An 18,442-nucleotide genomic window follows, 5' to 3' on the forward strand; every position below is an offset into this window, starting at 1 on the left:
CCCGTCTGCGGATTTAATGGCAGGGAACCGAGCGGGGGCATCCCACCTGCCGTTTCTGCTTTTCCAGTGGCGAGGGCACCACCTGAGGGTGGGGTGAGATGGGGCGGCCGTGGAGTGCTGAGTTAGGGTGGCCGCGGGAGCTGGGGGGGGGGGGTCAGAGGGCCACTCGGGAGGCCCGACGCAGGCACGCTGCTGGGCAGCACAGAGGCCCCTTCCAGTGGGGAGCCAGGAATGTCAAGTGGTGCTGAGACTGGGCCGCGCCTGCCCCCTTCCCCTGCGCTCCGAGGACCTTGCCCCCCTGCTGCCCACAGCTGCAGCCCTCCTTCTCCTTCCTCCAGCGGGGCTCAGTCTGGGGGGCAGAGGCTGGCTCGGGCGGGGACGGTCACAGTGCTGGGTGGCAGAGGAATGAGACTGGGCCCAGGGGCGGGTGGCGTGGCCCGAGCTCGGGCAGGAATGTGAGGCTGAGGGCTGTGGTCCCGAGTCCTCCAGAGGCGGGTCCTCCCGAGGTGGGTCAGGCGGGGGGGGGGGGGGGGGGGGCAGCAGGGGAGCACGGAGAGGTGGGGCGGGGGTGGGCCCGGCACAGGGTCAGAGCTTGTGCGGGTTCACCCACTTGTAGGTGCCCTCGTACTGGAAGCCCACTCTCTTCATCAGCTCGTCCGCCTCCACAGGGCCGCGGCTGGGAGGGGGACAGATGGGGGGGAGAGGTGAGGAAACCCTGAGCCCCAGGGTCCCCCTCCCCCATCACCCCCATCACCTCCCCGGCCGCCCCCCGCACCTGCCGTAGACGTAGGGGATGGGCTGGGCCTTCTCGCGTTCGATCTGGTGCAGCAGAGGAGTGAAGATCCGCCAGGCCTCCCGCAGCTCGTCACTGAGGGGACAGGGGGCGGAGATGGGGTGGGTGGCGGCCCAGAGGGAAGGAGGTGGGGGAGGAGGGAGGGAGGGGCCGCCCCTCACCTGCGCACGAAGTGCATCTGGCTCCCACAGAAGACGTCCAGGATGAGGCGCTCGTAGGCGTCGGGGAGCTTCACGTTCTGCCGGCGGACAGGCGGGAGGGAGTCACCGAGGCGCGCGCCCCTTGGAGCCCTGGCCGCCACCCCCTCCCTGCAGGCGGGCACCCACCTTGTATCTGTTGCCGTAGGTCAGGTCCAGCTCTGACTCCTCGGGGTTGAAGAACATGCCAGGCTTCTTGGTCATCATCTTGGTGTACACGGCCTCATTGGGCTGCACACGGATCACCAGCTCGTTGCGCTTGCACTGCTGTCGGAAGATGTCCCCGGCCACGTCGCGGAACTGCAGGCGCACCTCGGCCTTGCGCTCGTTCAGGGCTTTGCCGCAGCGCAGGATGAAGGGCACCCCTGGGGGGACAAGGCCAGCCTTGGGGGGCCGTTCGGGTGGATGAGGGGGCCAGGTCCCACCACCGCGGGCCCGGCGGCCTCACCTACCGTCCCACCTCTCGTTCTCCACGTAGAGGACGACGGCCGCAAAGGTGGCCGTGGTGGACCCACGGGGCACCGTGGGGTCATCCAGGTACCCTTTGGTGGCCTCTCCCTCTCCGTTGGGGTTCCCCACGTACTGGCCCAGGACCACGTTGCTCGCCTGCACCTCTGAGATACATTTCAACACCTTGACCTGGAGAAGAGCCAGGGAGAGGGGCCCCTTGGGTAACAAGGACAGCGGGTGCCAGGAACCATGTGCCTCCGAGGGGTGGCCTTCCTGGACGGGTGAGTGGCCTGGATAGTCAGGAGGAGGCTCTGCCACGCAAGGGCCCTCTGGGGCCACCTCAGCCCACCCTCACCGTTTCTGAAGGAGAAGCTGAGGCCTAGAAGGTCAGTTCTGGGACAGGACACCTCGGGCTCAGGACTGGTTGCTGCGGAAAGGGGCGGGGCCTGGGAGGGCGAAGCTCCACCCACCTTCTCATCGCGGACGTCATCCGAGTGGGTGGAGGCGGGCTTCTCCATGGCCACCAGACACAGCATCTGCAGGAGGTGGTTCTGCATCACGTCCCTGGCGGGAGGAAGGCGCGGACAGTGAGCTAAGGCCCCTCCTTGTTGGCCAGGTTCTGGGGGCTCAGGGCCTTAAACTGGGCTTGTTTCCTGGTCCCCAGTGTCTGCCAGGTCCCCTTAAGGCAAGGAAGAAGGCCGTGACCACTCCTGACTGCTCAGACACTCCTGCTGCCAAAACAGGAAGAGGCGACCCTGCAGGGTGGCGGGATGGCCCCCCGCCCATCTCCCAGGAAGGGGAACCAGGCTCTCACCGGATGATCCCAAATTCATCGAAGTAGCCCCCTCGACCCTCAGTGCCAAAGGGCTCTTTGAAGGTGAGAATGATGCAGGCGATGTTGTCCCGGTTCCAGATGGGGCCGAAGATCCTGTTGGCAAACCTGCAGGAGGGGCAGGGTGAAGGCTGGTGGGCGTCCAAGGGGGCAGCAGCAGGGCCCCCCAGCGCCCAGCCCTGGCCCCAGTCGCACCTCAGCACCATAAGGTTCTGGACCATCTCCTTGCCCAGGTAGTGGTCGATGCGGTAGATCTGGTCCTCGCGGAACAGGGATGCGATGTGGTTGGACAGCCGGTCGGAGCTCTGCAGGTCCCTCCCGAAGGGCTTCTCCACGATGATGCGATTCCAGCCTCTGCGGGAGGCCGGAGCTGGCGTCACTCCCGCACCCTCGCTGGGGAACAGGGCTGAGACCCTCCTCCCCCTCCACAGCCCCTTCCCCAGGGAGTGAGGGCAGAGCCTCCCTGCGGCCGCTCTGCGGTGAGATGAGCCAGCGGAGCTCTGCCGGGCTGGCCCTCCCGCGGCCTCAGCGCGGAGAGCACCTCCCCTCCTTCCCAGCCCTCAGCGCCGCGCTCAAAGCCTCCTCAGAAGCCTTCTGGGCTGACTGGCCGGCTCTGCTCCCTCCTGGTCCCCGAGGGTCAGGAGTGGCCCCGAGCTAGTGAGAAAACGGGGAGGGGATGCCAAAAGCAGAGCCACCTCCGTGGCTTTTAATGTGGGGAAAGACCCCTTATTCCTCGGAAGAGTTAATGTAGGACAAAGCGAAACCGACATGGCCGTGGCTTTGGGAAAACAACAGAGCGCTGAGCTGCTGCGGCACAGGCAGCAGGGTTCCCGTGGGCCAACGCCGCCCTCTGGTGGTGGTCGAGGGGACCCTGGGAAACGCCGAAAGCTAGAGTAAGCGACCGGCAGCCAGAGTTTCGTGGAGCAACGCTGCCACCTTGTGGTGCTAGCCGGGACTGCTGCCAGGGACACCGGGATTTCATATGGGGCATTTGGAAGGTAAACACGGGTGGTAGCATTTTCAGTAAAGGCCGTTAGAGAACTACTCTTACTCCTATTCCCTTCTTTGGAGAGCTAATTCATGGCAAGAACAAACACGGGACATCTATCTTTTTCAGACTCCCTAGGTCGGTCGGCCCAGGAGGCAGGAAGGGAGGGTGAAAGCGCAGCCTTACGTCTGGCTCATGCAGGTTTCGTGGATGTTCTTGGTGACAGCCTCATAGACAGTGGGGGGCAAGGCCAGGTAGAAGAGGCGGTTGGCCTGTGGCCCCTGGTGGAGAGCGTTCATGTGGCTGTTGAGGCGCTCATAGGAGGCCGCATCGTCGTACTGGCCGGCCACGTAGGAATTGCGGGCAAAGAACTCCTCCAGTTTGGGCTTCTCCTCCGGGGCAGCCTAGAAAATATGGACACAAGGATGTCGGCCCGGCCCCTCCCTCCCTCCCTGATCCCATAGGCAGGGTGGGCTTCCTGAGCAGTCAGCCATCCTAGCCCTGCACTGGGTTCACTCCCATCTCGTCGGCTTTGCACACCCATGGGGGCGGAGGCCGCATAACCTAAGACGGAAGCCAGAGTTCAGGAAACTTTGACCTGGAGAAAGATCTCTCTCCAAAGTCATTCCACCAAAGTACGGTATGTTGAGAAAAGTCAGGCTTGCAGCATTTCCACGGTGGAGGGGCCGCAGGGTACAGTGGGGAGGAACTGGTGAGCCCAAGTCAGACGGGGCTGGGAAACAGGGGTCTCAGGCTGGCATCAAGGAAGCGGTGGGAGCAGGTGGGGAGGAGTGCCAGGCTGAGGATCCCTAGGGAGGGAGTGGCCCCGGCACGGGGGGACAGGCTGGGCCTGGGGGCAGGGGGGAAGGGCATCTGTGATGGGAGGGGGGCATGGAGACCCCAGAAGCCACTCACTTTGAAGAAGGGCTCGCTCTGCTCGCGGATGTCAGCCACTGTGAGGCGGGAGCGGGCATAGCCCACGATGTAGGTGTCTTCGGGCAAAAGGCCATCCCGGAACAGCCACCTGAGGGCAGAGCACGGCTGTGGCGAGGGCGAGGGCAAGAGGGCCGCAGGGGGCAGTGAGCAGTGGGGGAACAAGCTTACCAGATGGTGGGGTAGATCTTCTTCTTGGCCAGGTCACCCTGTGGCAGAGAAAACGGGCATGGTTAGGAGCTGAGGACATGCCCTAGATCATCTCCCCCCAGGACACCCGGGTACCCTTGTCCTGCCCCTGTGTATAGCCTGAGCAGCTTGAACCAGAGCCCAGCCTAGCCCTTGACCCTGACCCGATAGTGCTCGCACACTGCCGGGGGCACTTCGAGGCAAACAGACCTCGTGCTGGCCAGGAGGCAACCACCAACCCGCTGGTTCCACGATCCACAGACCCCAGTCTCTGGTCGAGCAGGCAGAACCAAAGCCAACACAAGATGCCCGCTTCTAAACAGCTCACGGGCTAAAGAAAACCCTAAATTCCCTGGAACTGAATGGCAATGGAGGTAGCACACATCAAAACTGAGACGTGACCTTAAATGCTTAGGTTAGCAAAAAAGAACAGCTGGAAGCTGATGAGCTCCGAATTCAACTGAAGAAGTTAGAAAAAGGACAGCAGAATTTTAAAGCCAAACAAATTACAAGGCAGGGAACAATGAAAAATAAAAATGAATAAAATGGAAAACCAGCCAAAAGAAAAGATCAACAAAGCCAAAAGTTGGTGTTTGAAAAAGACTAATCAAAACAGACAGCCCTCTGGCAAGACTGGTTTTCTTAATTAATTAATTAATTAATTAATTATTGGCAGTGTTGGGTCTTCGTCGCTGCGCACGGGCTTCCTCTAGTTGCAGCGAGCGGGGGCTACTCTTGGTTGCTGTGCGCGGGCTTCTCATTGCGGTGGCTTCTCTTGTTGCAGAGCACAGGCTTCAGCAGTTGTGGCTCGCGGGCTCAGTAGTTGTGGCGCACGGGCTTAGTTGCTCCATGGCATGTGGGACCTTCCTGGACCAGGGCTCAAACCCGTGTCCCCGGCCTTGGCAGGTGGATTCTTAAACACTGCACCACCAGGGAAGTCCCAAGACTGCTTTTTAAACAGGCACCAAGAATTAGGAGTGCAGTGGGACAAGACTACCGACGGGAAAGACAGAAGAGGGGTTTATGAACAACCTTACTCCATGGCTGGCAACTTACGTGAAACGGACACATTTCTAGAAAAATCCAATATACCAAAACGGAGCAAGGGACCTGAGCAGGCAATGGTTATTAAGGAGACAGGATTGCAGCCACAGCCTTCCCACCAAGACAAGCCTGGCCCTGATCCTGGCACAGAAAGCTCTGCCAGCGGGTCTCTCAGGAAGAGAGAACGCCGGTCTGAGGCAAACCCTGCCTGGGAAGCACCTGCTGAGCCACGTGATGGGGCCCCAGAACCCTGTGGCTGGAACCTCTGAGAAATGCACACAGGAGGCCCCAAGCCCATCTTGTCCGTGTACACAGATGCAGATGCAAAATTTCTGCAGAAGATACCAGCAAACCCAATTCTGGAACGTCAAAAATGGAATATGTCAGAACCAAGTTGGGGTCATCCTGCAAACGAAAGGTTGGTTTGATGCTGAAAAGCGAAAAAAAAAAAAAAAAAAAATCACTGAAATTCACCACATTAACAGATTAAAGGAAAAACAGCTGTAAGAAATCTGTCTACTCCTTTTGATTTTTCAATCTAGCAACCTTGCTAAACGCAGAGGGTGGGGCCCGGGTAACCTGAGGTGGCTGCTCCTCGCGCTCGTCTGTTGACTTGTGTCCGCGTGAGACTTTCCAAAGTGAGAGCAAGGGTATGAACACACAGCAACTGTGGGCAACAATATGGCCATCCCACGGGGGCGACAGAAGACTCACTAAAAAGTCACCAAGTCCCTTCTCTCCACTCCAGTTCAGTCGCCATGGCCATGGCAACATGCGTTAATTTGCTGACCTGACAAAGGAATTCTCCACTCGGTGGAAGAGGCTTCGAGTGAGGGCGTGGCCTGGGGGGCAGAGGAAGCCTGCGGGGCACAGCAGGCCACCCTTTCATGCGCCCGCCCTGTAATCAGGGAGGGCCGCTGGGCGGAGGCGCTGGACTCACCCTGGGCAGGAAAACCACCTCCAGGGATAAGGACCCAAATCTTCACGGCAAAATGACCTTAGGAGCCACGTAACCACTGGACGGGTTCACGTCTATGAACCACTGCAGAACAGAAGCCACGTGACCAGAAGCGAAGCAATTCCAACCTGATTAAAATCCCTGCCCCCTAGACAGGCAGTTAGGAAGGCACTTGGGGGGCTCCTGGGTGGCGGTGGAGGTCGGGGCGGGCCACTTAGGAGACTCAAACGTTCGCGTTCCTCCTGTCCTTCGCTTCGGCCTCCACCTCCCAGGCTGAGCCGACCTCTGCATGCAGACAAGCCCAGGTGTGTTCCACCCCAGGTCACCACCTCCAGGCTCCACCGGGACCCCGACGGCCCGAAGTGGGCGGTTCCCAAGCCAGGGTTCCCCCTGCTGCTGCCGCCCCTGCCCATGTCTTGCCAACTGCTCAGAACTGATCCCCCACGTGCCTGCCACATTCCACAGGAGCCACGGACACAGCAGCGCATCAAGGTCCGGCTCCGACCCCCAGCCGCGGCCTCGAGCTGCTCCCGAGCCCAGTAGCCCCCAACTGCGGGCCCCTCCTGCCAGGGCCCATCGGCGCCTGCTTCCTGCTTCCCCATCACTGGGACCGGGCCGGTGGGAGACTCCACTCCGGTCCCCGGGGCTCAGTGGGCCCCGCCTGCTCCCGGGCTTGTCGGGGACTGGCCGGGAGAAACGACCAGCACCGCGGCCCACAGCCACCTTCCGCCTTCCTGGCCAAGTGGAATGTTTGCTTCCGATCAAATTCCAGCAGGCTGCCCGCCGGGCCCAGCGTCCTGCCTGCTGACTCACGGCGCCCCACACCCCACTGCTCTCGCCGGTCCCTTTGGGATTAACTAGCGATAGAACCTGCTCGCCTTGTTCAGCTCAGCCCTGCGACCAGTGGCCTGTCGGGCTCCGAGTCACCCGATGGAAAGACGAGGTAGGACCCAGGACAGTGCGGGGCAGGGGCCCGGGGAGGCCCACCCTCCCCACCAGCCTGGGCTGGACTCCTCTGCCAGAACCACTGTGGGAAGAGACCACGCTGCGCATGGTGGGGGCGATGATGGGGCTCCCGAGGACCACAGCGGGGAGGGACGTGCCTGGGGACACATGGTGACGTAGCAGGAGAAGCAGTACCTGATTCAGGTTTCCAGCTGTCAGCAAACGGCCGTGGGCCGCCACCTGCCTGTCACCGCCCAGGTCTGACCTCAGTCTCCAGTTTTATAAACCCTTGGTCTCGGTCTCGGAGGCTTTTAGGGTGGAAGGGCGCGGCAGAGAATGCAGAGGCTGGCTGCCAGCTGGAGGCCAGGCAGGGGTGGGCTATCCCTGTCCCCCTAGGGCCACCCGGGTCAAGGATTGCCCAGGTCCCAGGGCGGAGCGCAGCTCTGCTGGGGCCCAGCTGGATCTCAGCCACTGGGGTGAGACCCTGGGGCTGCTGAGGCAGGCTGGGCCGCAAAACCAACAAAAGGGCCTCCCTCCTACTCCCTGGGGCTCATGAATCATCAGGCCTTTGGGGGAGTGCCAGAGTCATCATGACACAGCAAGAATCTTATCGCCCTAAGAGGGGAGGCAGCCCAGAAACACCCCGAGGAGAGGGAGGGCTGAGGCTGCCAGGTCATGCCATGCACGGGCCCATCACTGGGATGGGACCTGAGCACCCACCGAGCGCACGGCCCTCGTGGTCCAGGTGGGGAAACCGAGGCCCAGAGAGGCGAGGGACGTGCTGAGGACCGTGCAGTGAGCCAATCCTGCCCGAGGGGGCTCCCAGTCCTGTTCTCCTTCTCTTGCCCCGAATGCTCTCTCCGCCCACTGGGGGGGAAAGTGGCTCCAGCCTGGGAGAGGACACATACGATGTGCCAGGCCCCAGGTTCCTCTCCCAGTGCTGGTCTATAAGGAGAAACTGAGCTCCTACATTCCAGAGCTCTCTGAACTGGGACAGTAAGTACCTCCACTCCCTTCCCGGCCGAGGGTGGGGGTCCTGAGAAGGGGGACAGCGGTCTCAGAGCAGGGAGAAGAGAGTGGCTGAAAGTCCATCGGTAAGGCCACGAGCCAGCTTCAGGACGCCCCCAGGAAGGAAGCTGGGCACGTGGGCGACGGCTGGGTAAGCGGGCCAGGGAGGAGAGGCGGCAGAGGACAGCCCTGCAGCCCAGCCTGCCCCAGGGGCTCTGCGTCCGCTCGTCCTTCTGAAAGGAAGGCTCTGTTCCGTGGCCCTCCTCGTGAGCCCTGGGAACACGAAGGCCTGGCGGTGTCTGCTGTCACATGCACTCACCTTCGGTCCCGGCCCCCAGCACAGTTCCCACGAGGAGGAGGAGGAGGAGGAGGAGGGAGAGGGAGGGGGCAAGCCTCCCAGCTGGGCTAGGTGGGAGCTGTTCTAGGTGCTGCCCACGCAGGGACACCCCCCGCCCCCGCACCAGGAACAGGAGGAGGGAGAGATACACAAGGGCTCTTTCTCAAGGACCCTCCTCCTCCCCCACTCTGCCCTGCTGGAGCAGCACTCCCCACTTCTGCTCTAGAAGCCTCTGGTTATTGCTCCCAGAGCAGAGGAGAGCAAAGGGGAACCCTACTGTTGGCAAAGAAACAAAGTTGCCTAAGCCCAAGCCCGCCCCACAGGAAGGCAGTGAAGTCACAGAGTCAGCTCCGCAGAGCCCAGGGCCCTCTGCACTTGTTTCCAAAGACCTCAGGTGCTAAGTGCAGACAATGAGGTTCAGAGAAGGAAAGACACCTGCCCCAGGCCACAGAGCAAACCTGGGTGCTCTCAATGAGGTATCTAAGTGTTGAGGGCCTGGGGCCATATGCCATTTACTGAGGCCTGGGACCCTCTGTTGGAGCATCCCGTGACAGGCCGGTATGGCGACGGGGGGAAGGAGGAAAAATAGTCCTCAGTTACTTTCTCCCCCAACCTATTTCTTGGACACGGTCCCAGGTGTGAAGGTTTCTGGCTCCTCTAAGGGGATGAGGCTGGGGCCAGGGTGGGGGCTAGGCCTGCTCCGTGTGCTCGTCCTGGGCACCCCCCAGTCTTGGGTGACAGGGGGTCAGGGGACAGTGTTCGGGGTGACCTTCCTTCCCTCCCACTGGCAGAGCCCTGCATTCTGGCTCGCTTTCCCAAGTTCTGAACAGAATCACAAAACTGGCAGGAAGCAGGCTGTGCAAAGCACGGTGGCGTGTTACGACACATGAACGAAGAACCAAGTTCCTCCAGAGCTGAGGGGACAGGGGTGTGGAAGTCACAGAGAGACAACGTCTGCCCCATCAAGAGCTGACTAGTTTGGGTAGAACTCTTGCTTGAGGTTTATGTAGTAAGTTACCAGCAAAGATGCTCATATCATGGGTAGCAGATTCTTGGTCAAGTCCATGGTGAAAAGTGAAAAGAGACCACTTTCACTTTGAGATGAAACCCTGACAGCTCCCCAGCCCCTGCTCACGTCTTACCACCGGGGACACCTTGTTTCCACATGGCACGCGGGGAGAGTGCTTCAGTCAGGGGTCATGGCTCTCCGAGGACCCACCCTCCCTCTCCTGTTCCCCCACCCCCATCACGTATGGTCAGCGTGCTTTACTTCTGCCTTTGCTTCTACTCTTTGGCCTTTCTGATCAGAGCAAAGTGGCAGTTCCACTGGCTAGACAATGGGGCTGGTCTCAGTTCCTCAGCAGGCCTTGGAAGCTGGGGCAAAGAGATCGCGTTTCAAGAAAGGTCGAGTGTTTTTCCTCAGGGAACTTGACGGTAGAGAGATAAGGTAGAGATTCGGCCTCGAATCCTACCTCTGGATCTAACTGTGTGACATCTGTCAAGTTAGAAACAGGTTTGGAAAACATACTCCCAGAATGAATCGCTTCCCCTGTTTGCATCTCAGTTTTCCCTGTGGAGGAGGAAGTCCAACCAGACAGTCTCTAAGGACCTCCCAGCTCCAGGACATAGGTCTACAGTCAATGGCTGCACACGGACTTCAGAAATGCCTCGCGGTGTGTGTATACTGGGTGGTGGCAGGAGGAGTGGCACATGAGCAAGAGCAACAGCGAGAGCCCAACCGAGCAGAGCCCGGGGGACCCGACAACAATCAGTTGGGAAAGCCCAGGTACCTAAAGGGAAGGGACCCGAAGCAACGTCATGCTCTAAGTCTGCTGCTTCTACGATGCGGGGCCTGGGGGAGACTCACCGATGCACCCATGATGATAAAGATATGCGTATCAGCCTGATGGAAGGCATCGCCCTGGTACAGCTCTTCCCGCAGGATCCCGCACACCTGGGTCCGGCTCAGAGCCACCTGCCCTGCCATGATGCTCTCTGGTGGAAGAAAAACTCGTTAACAAGGCAGGGGAACAGAAGAGCATTGAGAAGCTGGCCCCTTTCTGGAGGGGTCCTTTGGGCTCTCACCCAGCTGGTGCCTGATTATTGAAACCACTCACTGTGAATGGCTGGGGAGCAGGATGTTTGGGAGGTTAGAAACTGCTGGCCCTGGGCTCTGGCCATACTCTCTGGGCAACCTTCTTTCATGGTGTATGTTACAAAATTACCCAAAGCATTAGTGAATTCCTACTAGGGCCTCCGCTCTGGGGGACTGAGTAAAACCTTGCTGGAGCATCGTACGACCTGCTTAAGACTATCTCACCCGGGATTCAGGCGGAAACTCCACAATGAGCTGGAGCATGCTAGATTGTGCAGCTGATGGAGTGTAGCTCCAGCCCTCCTCCTGCCACGCTGCGAGACACCGACAAGTCCCGTGTCCAGTGTGGCGGGGGAGCGGGGATGCAGGGGACTGTGAGATCGGCTAAGACCCTCTCGATTTTGCCCTGTTCCCAAGTATGGGAAATCAAAGTGCCTCGCAGCGCCGCGACCGCCCACTCAGTTACCTGTGCTTCGACGCTGCCGCCCGTCGCGCTCGCACCCCCGGAGTTCCCGGCAGTTTCCGGGGGCTGCTCCCCGCCGGCCCATTTAACCGGCGGGGGCGGGCACCTGGTCTGAGCTGACCAGCCTCAGGCGAGACGCGCGGGTGGGGCCTCTGCAGGCCCCTCCCTCGAGGGGCGGGAAGGGCCGAGGGCGCGGGCAGGTGCGCGCGCATCCCAGGCCGACCCCAACCCCCCCCCCCGCCCCCCACCAGCAGACCCCGTGCGAGGGCCGAGCCCTGGCCCGCCCTGCCCTTTGAGCACCTGCGCTGGCCGCCGGGCCGCGAGCCGCCTCCTTTACCCGCCGCCGCTGCACCCTGTCCCCGATGCTTCGAGAGTCCGCGTGCTGCTCTCCACTGCTCGCCCGCGTGCCCATCCCCGGCCCGACCCCGCCCCTATAGTCCGGCTTTCTCGCGGGCCCTGGGAGGTCCCGCGCCCTCGCTAAGGACTCCACTTCCGCCGGCCGCGTGGTCACGCCCCTCGACCTTGTTTGTGGGCGGGGCCTTCAGCAGCCCCGTCCCCTCGCCGGACCGGTCGCCGGCTCAGGTCAAACCGGCCCTATTAGATGATAGCCTCGTCGTGGCTCCTCCCCTAACGGGGGCGGGGCGGCCAAGCGCCCTGTGGCTGGATGCCACCGACGGAGAGACAAGGGGGAATGCGGGTCGCGACGCATATTACTGGGGCGCGTCCTGAGGGCCAGCCGAGGCTGGCGGGCTCGGGTTTCGGTCTGAGGCAGCCTCCCTCACACCTCTCGCCGGCCGGCCGGGGTCGGGGCCTGAGTGTTTTACTTCCGGATCCCACAGCTACGACACCGGAAGCCGGAAGTGGGAATTTGGCAGCGGGAGAAAGGAAGGGCTACCGCGGAACCCGGACTTTCTCGGAGCATCGGGGTCCGAGGAGCGCTCGGGGCCCGCCACTCCCGCCTTTCTCACGTCGGACCGACTCTGCTGACAGGTGTGGTCCTCTTCTCCGAAGACAGGGTACCATCGGTGGGCGTTCCGCCGCCTCCGAGACCCCCCCCCCCCCCCGCCCCGGACGACCAGGCTTCCCCCTCCTGTTGGGCCCCGGCCGGGTTCTGCCGCCAGCTTCTAGACCAGGGGCCGAGGCCGGCCGATTTAGGACTCAGGTTACTTTGGCGGCGAGCGGGACTGTTTCTGCCTCTTCTTCCTCCACCACGGCGGAGTCTGACCACACCCCTAGTTTGTGAATGACTCTTCTAGTTCGGAGACATTTTCTGTTCATCAAACTTGACTGCATTTGAGGTTAAGTTCTTTAAAAAGGTCTCAAATATAACTTGGCAGCGAAGTATCTTAACTCATGTGCCTCATTTTGCTCCCTTTGCAAAAGGTGATTGTCTCCCGGACCTCATATCATTTCTGTGACTTGAGGATGAATGGGCCATCCTGGCATGTTCGAGGAACTCATTAAGGAGGCCACTATACCTGGAGTAGAGTGAGCGAGGGGAAAGTACTTAGAGTGGAAGCCACGGGGGACCAGATAGTGCACAGCCTTGTAGGCGGGTTGTAGGGACTTTGAGTTTTATGCGATGGGCAATGAGGAACCATGGTAGGGATCCGAGTAGAAGAGGATGTGATCAGAATCACCTTTTAGGCTGATTGTTCTGGCGCGGTGGGGAGAACAGACTGTAGGGGGCAAGGGTAGGAGCAGGGTGACCTGTTAGGAGGTGACTGCAGTAATCCAGGTGAGAGACGATGGTGCTCTGATCATTTTATTATGTAAAATTTCAAAGATGTTCGAAAGTAGAAAGAATAGTCTAGTAAATCCAATATACCCACTTCCCAGCTTCAACAGTTACCAACTCGTGGCTACTTTTGTTTAATTTATATCCCTCACAGTATTCTGTTATTTTCAAAAATAGCTTTATTGACATATAATTCACATACCTTACAATTCACCCATTTAAAGTGTACAGTTCGCTGGTATATTCACAGACTTGCACAACCATCACCATTAATTCCAGAACATTTTCATCACTCCAAAAAGAAACCCCATAAACTTCAGCCATCACCCCCATCACCCCATCTACCCCAGCTCTAAGCATCCACTAGTCTCTATGTATTTGCCTATTCTGGACATTTCACATAAATGGAATCATATAATATGTGATCTTTTGTGACTTGTTTCTTTCTCTGAGCATAATGTTGTAGTGTGGGAACATACTAGATTTTGTTTATTCATCAGTTGATGGACATTTGGGTCGTTTCCACTCTTTGGCTGTTAGGAGTAATGCTGCTGTGAACATCCCTGTGTGGACATGGGTTTTCATTTCTTTCAGGTAGATACCTAGGAGTTCCCCCATTATTTTGAACCAAATTCCAGACACCGTGTAATTTCGTCCGTAAATATTTCAGTGTGCATCTCTAAGAAATGACTTTGAAAGAAACATAACCACGACACCACTATCACACCTAAAATAATTACCATTATTTGCTTAGCATCATCAGATAAATTCTAAGATGCATTTTGACAGGATTTCCTGATGGATCCGATGTGAGCTGTGAGAGGCAGAGAGGACTCAAGAAGGACTCCTAGGTTTTGTCCTGCTAACTGGAGGATGGATTTGCCATCAACTGGTAATAAGGAAGGCCGTGGGTGAGCTGGCTTCTGGGGACTGTCAGGAGTGCCGTTTTAGAGACGTTAGTTTTGAGAGGATGACTAGATACCCAAGTGGAGATGTTGAGTTTGATGTGTTAGTTTGGAGTTCGGGAAAGAGTTCTGATTCGGGGCATCATCAGCATTAAGATGAGGGTTACAGCTTTGAGTACGGGTGGAATTAGTATTGGAGTGACTGGAGTTAGAGAAACGATCCCAGAACAGGGCCCTGGGCACCACCACGTGAAGGGCTGGGCTGATGAGGATGGTCCAGTGAAACAGCCTGAGCAGGAGCAGCCAGTGAGGTAGGAGGAAGACCCGGAGAGTGGGCTGTTCCGGAATCAGGGACCAGCGATCCGTCAGATACTGCTGATGGGTCAGGAGGGTGTTCAGGTAAGTATCAGTGTAATAGTGAAACGTCCAGGCTCATTCGGTGTTCAAGTCTCTGGCTGAAGCTCAGGCCCTACTCCTGGAAACTTCTGTTGGGATTGGCCTCCTCCTCCACGTAGTCAGTCTTCTCGGTCAGGACTTAAAAGGGCTCCGGGCTGGTGCTGTCTGGCATAGCCTCCCTCTCTGTACTCTAGTTCACAAGAGAACGCAAAGAGCTCAGCCTGTGTCTGCCACTCTCTCTTCGGCTGTGAGCCCAGCTCCCACTTTCAGATGCTTCAGTACATGTCAGATGCTAGATGTCCGCCTCGGCCCCTCAGGTCCAGGGAACACTCATCACACTCTGAGTGAAGCCCCTCTTACTTGGTGTATGGATTTCCTAGGGCTGCTGTAGGAGATGTCCACAAGCCAGGGGGCTTAAAACAACAGAAATTTATCTTCTCCCAGCTCTGGAGACCAGAAGCCTGAGATCAAGGTGTTGGCAGGGCCGTGCTTCCTTTGGAGGTTCCAGGGGAGGGTTCTTCCTGCCTCTTCCAGCTTCTGGGGGCTCCAGGTGCCGCTTGGCTTGTGGCCGCATCCCTCCCGTCTCTGCCTCCATCTTCACGTGGCTCCTCCTCTGCGTCTGTGTCTCTGCTCTTCTGTGTCTTATAAGGACCCTGCCATTGGATTTAGGGCCACTCTCATCCAGGATGATCTCATCTCCAGATCCTTAACTTTATTACATCTGCAAAGCCGCTTTTGCCAAGTCAGGTCACAGTCACAGGTTCTGGGGCTCAGGGCGTGGACATACCTTATTGGGGGCCATCATTCCACTCAGTACACTAGGTGAGGGGCCAGCACCCTCCACTCGTGCTTGGAGGTGTATGTGTCGGGGTAGGATTCCCGGCACACTGACACCTCCCTCCAAAAATAATCTTCTCTGTGGTTTCTCCTCTCTGGTGAAGTTCTTCAGGTTACAGCCTGGAGATAGTGCTAGGCACAGTTTACAACTAGTGCTGAACCGTGACCTTGCGAAGCGCCGCGTAAACGCCCGTACCTCCCTTTGGAATGGGAGTGGGTGCCACCTCTCAGCACCCTTTTCCGCTTGGCACAGTGGTTGTCAAAGTGTGGCGCCCGAACTCCTCGCCGGCCTGCCGGGTAGGAGAATGCTGCATGGGCCTCCTCATGTGACGCCTCTGCTGGCTCTCTGTTTCAGACCCTGACGTGTTGGATGAGCAGGCCCCCCTGGAAGAGTCCGCTGTGTGAGATGGTGCAGCCTAGCGGCGGCCCGGCAGGGGACCAGGACGTGCTGGGGGAAGAGTCTTCTCTGGGGAAGCCGGCCATGCTCCACCTGCCTTCAGAGCAGGGCGCTCCTGAGACCTTCCAGCGCTGTCTGGAGGAGAATCAAGAGCTCCGAGGTGAGGGAGGCGGCGGGTGTGTGGAGTAAAATGTCCGGGGACGCGGCACTGCTGGGGCAAGGGCTATCCCACTCACCTGCGCCTCTGCATTGACTCAAGCTCAGCCGCCCTTCCTCTTTGTTTCAGGTGGGATTCCCTGGAAGTGGACTTTGAGATACAGAGTGGCGTGCAGGACGTTTATTTACAGTCCTCTTAGGAGTAACACTGGGGAGGGGAAGGGCAGGGCAGGGCAGTGAAGAAGCAGGGGAGGGCGGAGGGAGAAGCCGGGCCACAGTGCAGGCCAGCCCTACCAGGAGCTCTGGAACGGGAATGACCCTTCTTCGTTGTCCCACTTGGGCCAACGCGGCCAGGCCCCCTCTGTCTCCGTACTGATCAGTCATTAAGCACTGGCTCTCCTGGGAAGGGGCGTGGCTCTCCTGGGAAGGGGGCGTGACCTGCTCCAGAAAGGGGCTGTGGTCTGCTCTGGGGATGGGCGTGGCCTCCCTGAGAAGGGCCAGTGGGCTGCTTTGGAAAAGGGGCGTCCAGGCCCTGTGCGCGGGGCATGAGCCCGGCGGGCCGCTCCCCGAAGATACCGGAGCTGAGGGCTGTCCTCCAGCAGCACCCACCCCCCAGGTGGCCGGGTTCGAGTACTTTCCGGGCCGCCCCCTCCCCATCTCCATCACAGCCCCACTCACTCACCCTCCATGTCCTCACCTGCATCGGGGGCAGCTTCTCCAGGCCCCAGGGGCCGTCGCATCGCGCCCCTCAGCTGGTGTGGCTGCCCTGGGGTGTGACCCACTCCTGCCCGCTTCGCGTGGGACGGCCCTCCCCCCTTGGTGGTCGTGCCCCGGGGGCTCCTCGTCTGGCGTGCCGCTCCTTGGGTACGGTAGCCCCAGTTGCCCAGGCGGCGCCCCTGGCTTCTCACTCAGTGAGACTCTTGTGTTTTGTGCTGTGAGGACCTTCTGCACTGCCGAGCCCAGAGCTACAGGTGGGGATGGGCGGCACAGACTCCCCGGGTGGGTCACGGGGAGTGATGGGGCACGTGGCCACTTTTGCTTCATCCTGGTTCCTCTTGGCAACTCAGGGCTTATAAAGGTCGCAGCCTTTGTGTACACCGTATCCCAGAGGACGGGGCCTGGGTTGTTTTCACTCAGCCGTCCACTGTCCAAGCTGGCGGGCAGGTTGGCATGTGACATAAGCAGTGGAGGCCACAGTCATGGGGCCACTCCCCCACCCCGCTGCTGGACAGTGCATCCTCTGGTGTGATGGGATGTCATGTGGGGCCCTGTGCTGACGAGTCACGTGCCCTGTAGGCCTCAGAGACTGGTGTTGGCTGAGGCCCTCCAGGCAGGGACCAAACTTGTGCCTAGAATATGTGTCTCTTCTTCTGTGAAGATGAGTCGCCTTCTCTTGCAGGATGGAAAGGGTCCAGCGTGGTCAGCCGGCCACTTGGGGGCTGCTTTGGAGACAGCCCTGACGCGCGCACAGAGGGCCGGGACCTACCTGCTTGAGGACAGGGTCCTCCCCCTCAGCGCTCAGACGTCTGGAGGCTGTTCTGGGCACTGCGGGGTGTCGGGCAGCATCCCTGGCCTCTACCCACGAGGTGCCAATAGCACCCCTTCAGTTAAGACAGCCAGCAATATCCCCAGATGTCATCAAATGTCTTAGTGTGTTGGGGCCACATAGAGCTGGCAGCCAGGTTGAGGGGCGGGGGGACAGCTCCCCCTCCATAGCTACGTGCGTAGTCTCTGCTCATCCCCAGGACAGCGCTCTGGCAAAGGGGACTCGGGGGTGAGAGTGTGGCAGGCTGGCCAGACGGGGCCTATGGACCCCCAGCTGCCCCCCAGGGAGCTCGGGCTCTGCACGTTTCTGCTTCTACGGCTGCGGTGTATCAGGCCCTGGTCCAAAGTCCCGGGGCCCGAGGTGTCTGCCCGTGTGATGCTTGTGATCGTGTCCATGGAGGAGGGGGCAGGAGGGAGGACGTAGGATTTGCTTGGAGTATTTGTGGGGAAGCTTCATGGAAGAAGTCGCTTCTACCTGGTGTAGGAGTCCATTGATGTGGTGTGTCCGGGAGAGGTGAGTGTAGAGAGAGAAGCGTGAGTGGGCACCAGGGTCCGGGGCCAGAGGGGAAGTGACTGCCAGTGGGTATGAGGTTTCTTTTGGAGGATGGAAATGTTCTGGAGCTAGATAGAGGTGATGGGTGCACAGCTTGCTGAATATACTATAGCCGCTGAGTGACTGTATACTTTAAAATCGTTAAAATAGTGAATTTGGTGTTCTGTGAATTGCACCTCAGTTAACAACAGAAGTCGCGTGTGAGCTGAGCCGAGGCTTGGTGGGGGCTGGTGAGGAACCTGAGGCAGGGGACAGTGGGGTGCAGAAGGTGGCTCAGGAGCCACTGTGGTTCCAGCGAAGGAATGTTCCGTCAGCAGGCACCAGTTAGCTCTTTGGGGGTTTTGACCAGAGGGGGGCCTGAAGCTACTGCCTGCCCCCCTCTTGTCCAGCTCTGCGGTGGCTAGAACCTTTGCATGCCACGGATCAGTTCTGTCACCCCCAACGGATTTCTGCTGCCTGGGGTGTCCCCGGGTGTGTGGCTGTCCTTTCCTTAGGTCCTGCTGACTGCCCGGGGAAAGGAGGATGGGCTGGTTCTTGAGGTTGTCTTGAAAACCAGGCACTTGGCTGCTGTTTTGTTTACCCTTCCTCATCCTGTGAGATGGGTACGCTTGTCCCCATTGAACATGTATGGGGATGGTGAGGCTCAGAGAGGTGGCTAAGTGGCCTGCTCCAGGGCTTCTCGC

General features: G+C 59.3%; 2 protein-coding genes across 10 annotated transcripts in view; one reads left to right on the top strand and one right to left on the bottom strand.

Annotated features, from left to right (window-relative positions):
* On the bottom strand, positions 1-11,677 carry G6PD (glucose-6-phosphate dehydrogenase). Of its 3 annotated transcripts, none has more exons than XM_068532792.1 (13): positions 11,533-11,677; positions 10,542-10,669; positions 4,365-4,402; positions 4,176-4,284; positions 3,447-3,664; positions 2,468-2,626; positions 2,255-2,380; positions 1,911-2,004; positions 1,443-1,629; positions 1,120-1,355; positions 955-1,031; positions 776-868; positions 1-676 (listed from the first exon to the last, which is right to left on the bottom strand). In XM_068532792.1, exons 1-13 carry the CDS (start codon positions 11,642-11,644, stop codon positions 586-588), a joined length of 1,668 nt encoding a protein of 555 aa, XP_068388893.1. In that variant the 5' UTR covers positions 11,645-11,677; the 3' UTR covers positions 1-585. The 3 variants fall into 3 exon arrangements, with proteins under 3 accessions (XP_068388893.1, XP_068388894.1, XP_068388895.1); XM_068532793.1 differs by lacking the exon at positions 11,533-11,677 and adding an exon at positions 11,236-11,340; XM_068532794.1 differs by lacking the exons at positions 10,542-10,669; positions 11,533-11,677 and adding an exon at positions 6,834-7,108.
* IKBKG (inhibitor of nuclear factor kappa B kinase regulatory subunit gamma) overlaps positions 7,206-18,442 on the top strand; it is a 22,193-nt gene continuing 10,956 nt past the window's right edge. For 2 of the 7 annotated variants that reach the window (XM_068532797.1, XM_068532799.1), the window contains exons 1-2: positions 11,789-12,222; positions 15,464-15,665. In XM_068532797.1, the coding sequence (XP_068388898.1) occupies positions 15,479-15,665 (187 nt within the window). In that variant the 5' untranslated portion in view covers positions 11,789-12,222; positions 15,464-15,478. Of the gene's footprint in view, positions 7,328-8,156; positions 8,326-11,788; positions 12,223-15,463; positions 15,666-18,442 lie in introns of those variants that run through there. The other 5 variants (XM_068532802.1, XM_068532801.1, XM_068532796.1 and 2 more) reach the window with 5 other exon arrangements.

The sequence above is a fragment of the Eschrichtius robustus genome, chromosome X, assembly GCF_028021215.1.
Source record: "Eschrichtius robustus isolate mEscRob2 chromosome X, mEscRob2.pri, whole genome shotgun sequence".
In the NCBI taxonomy this organism is placed as follows: Eukaryota; Metazoa; Chordata; class Mammalia; order Artiodactyla; family Eschrichtiidae; genus Eschrichtius; species Eschrichtius robustus.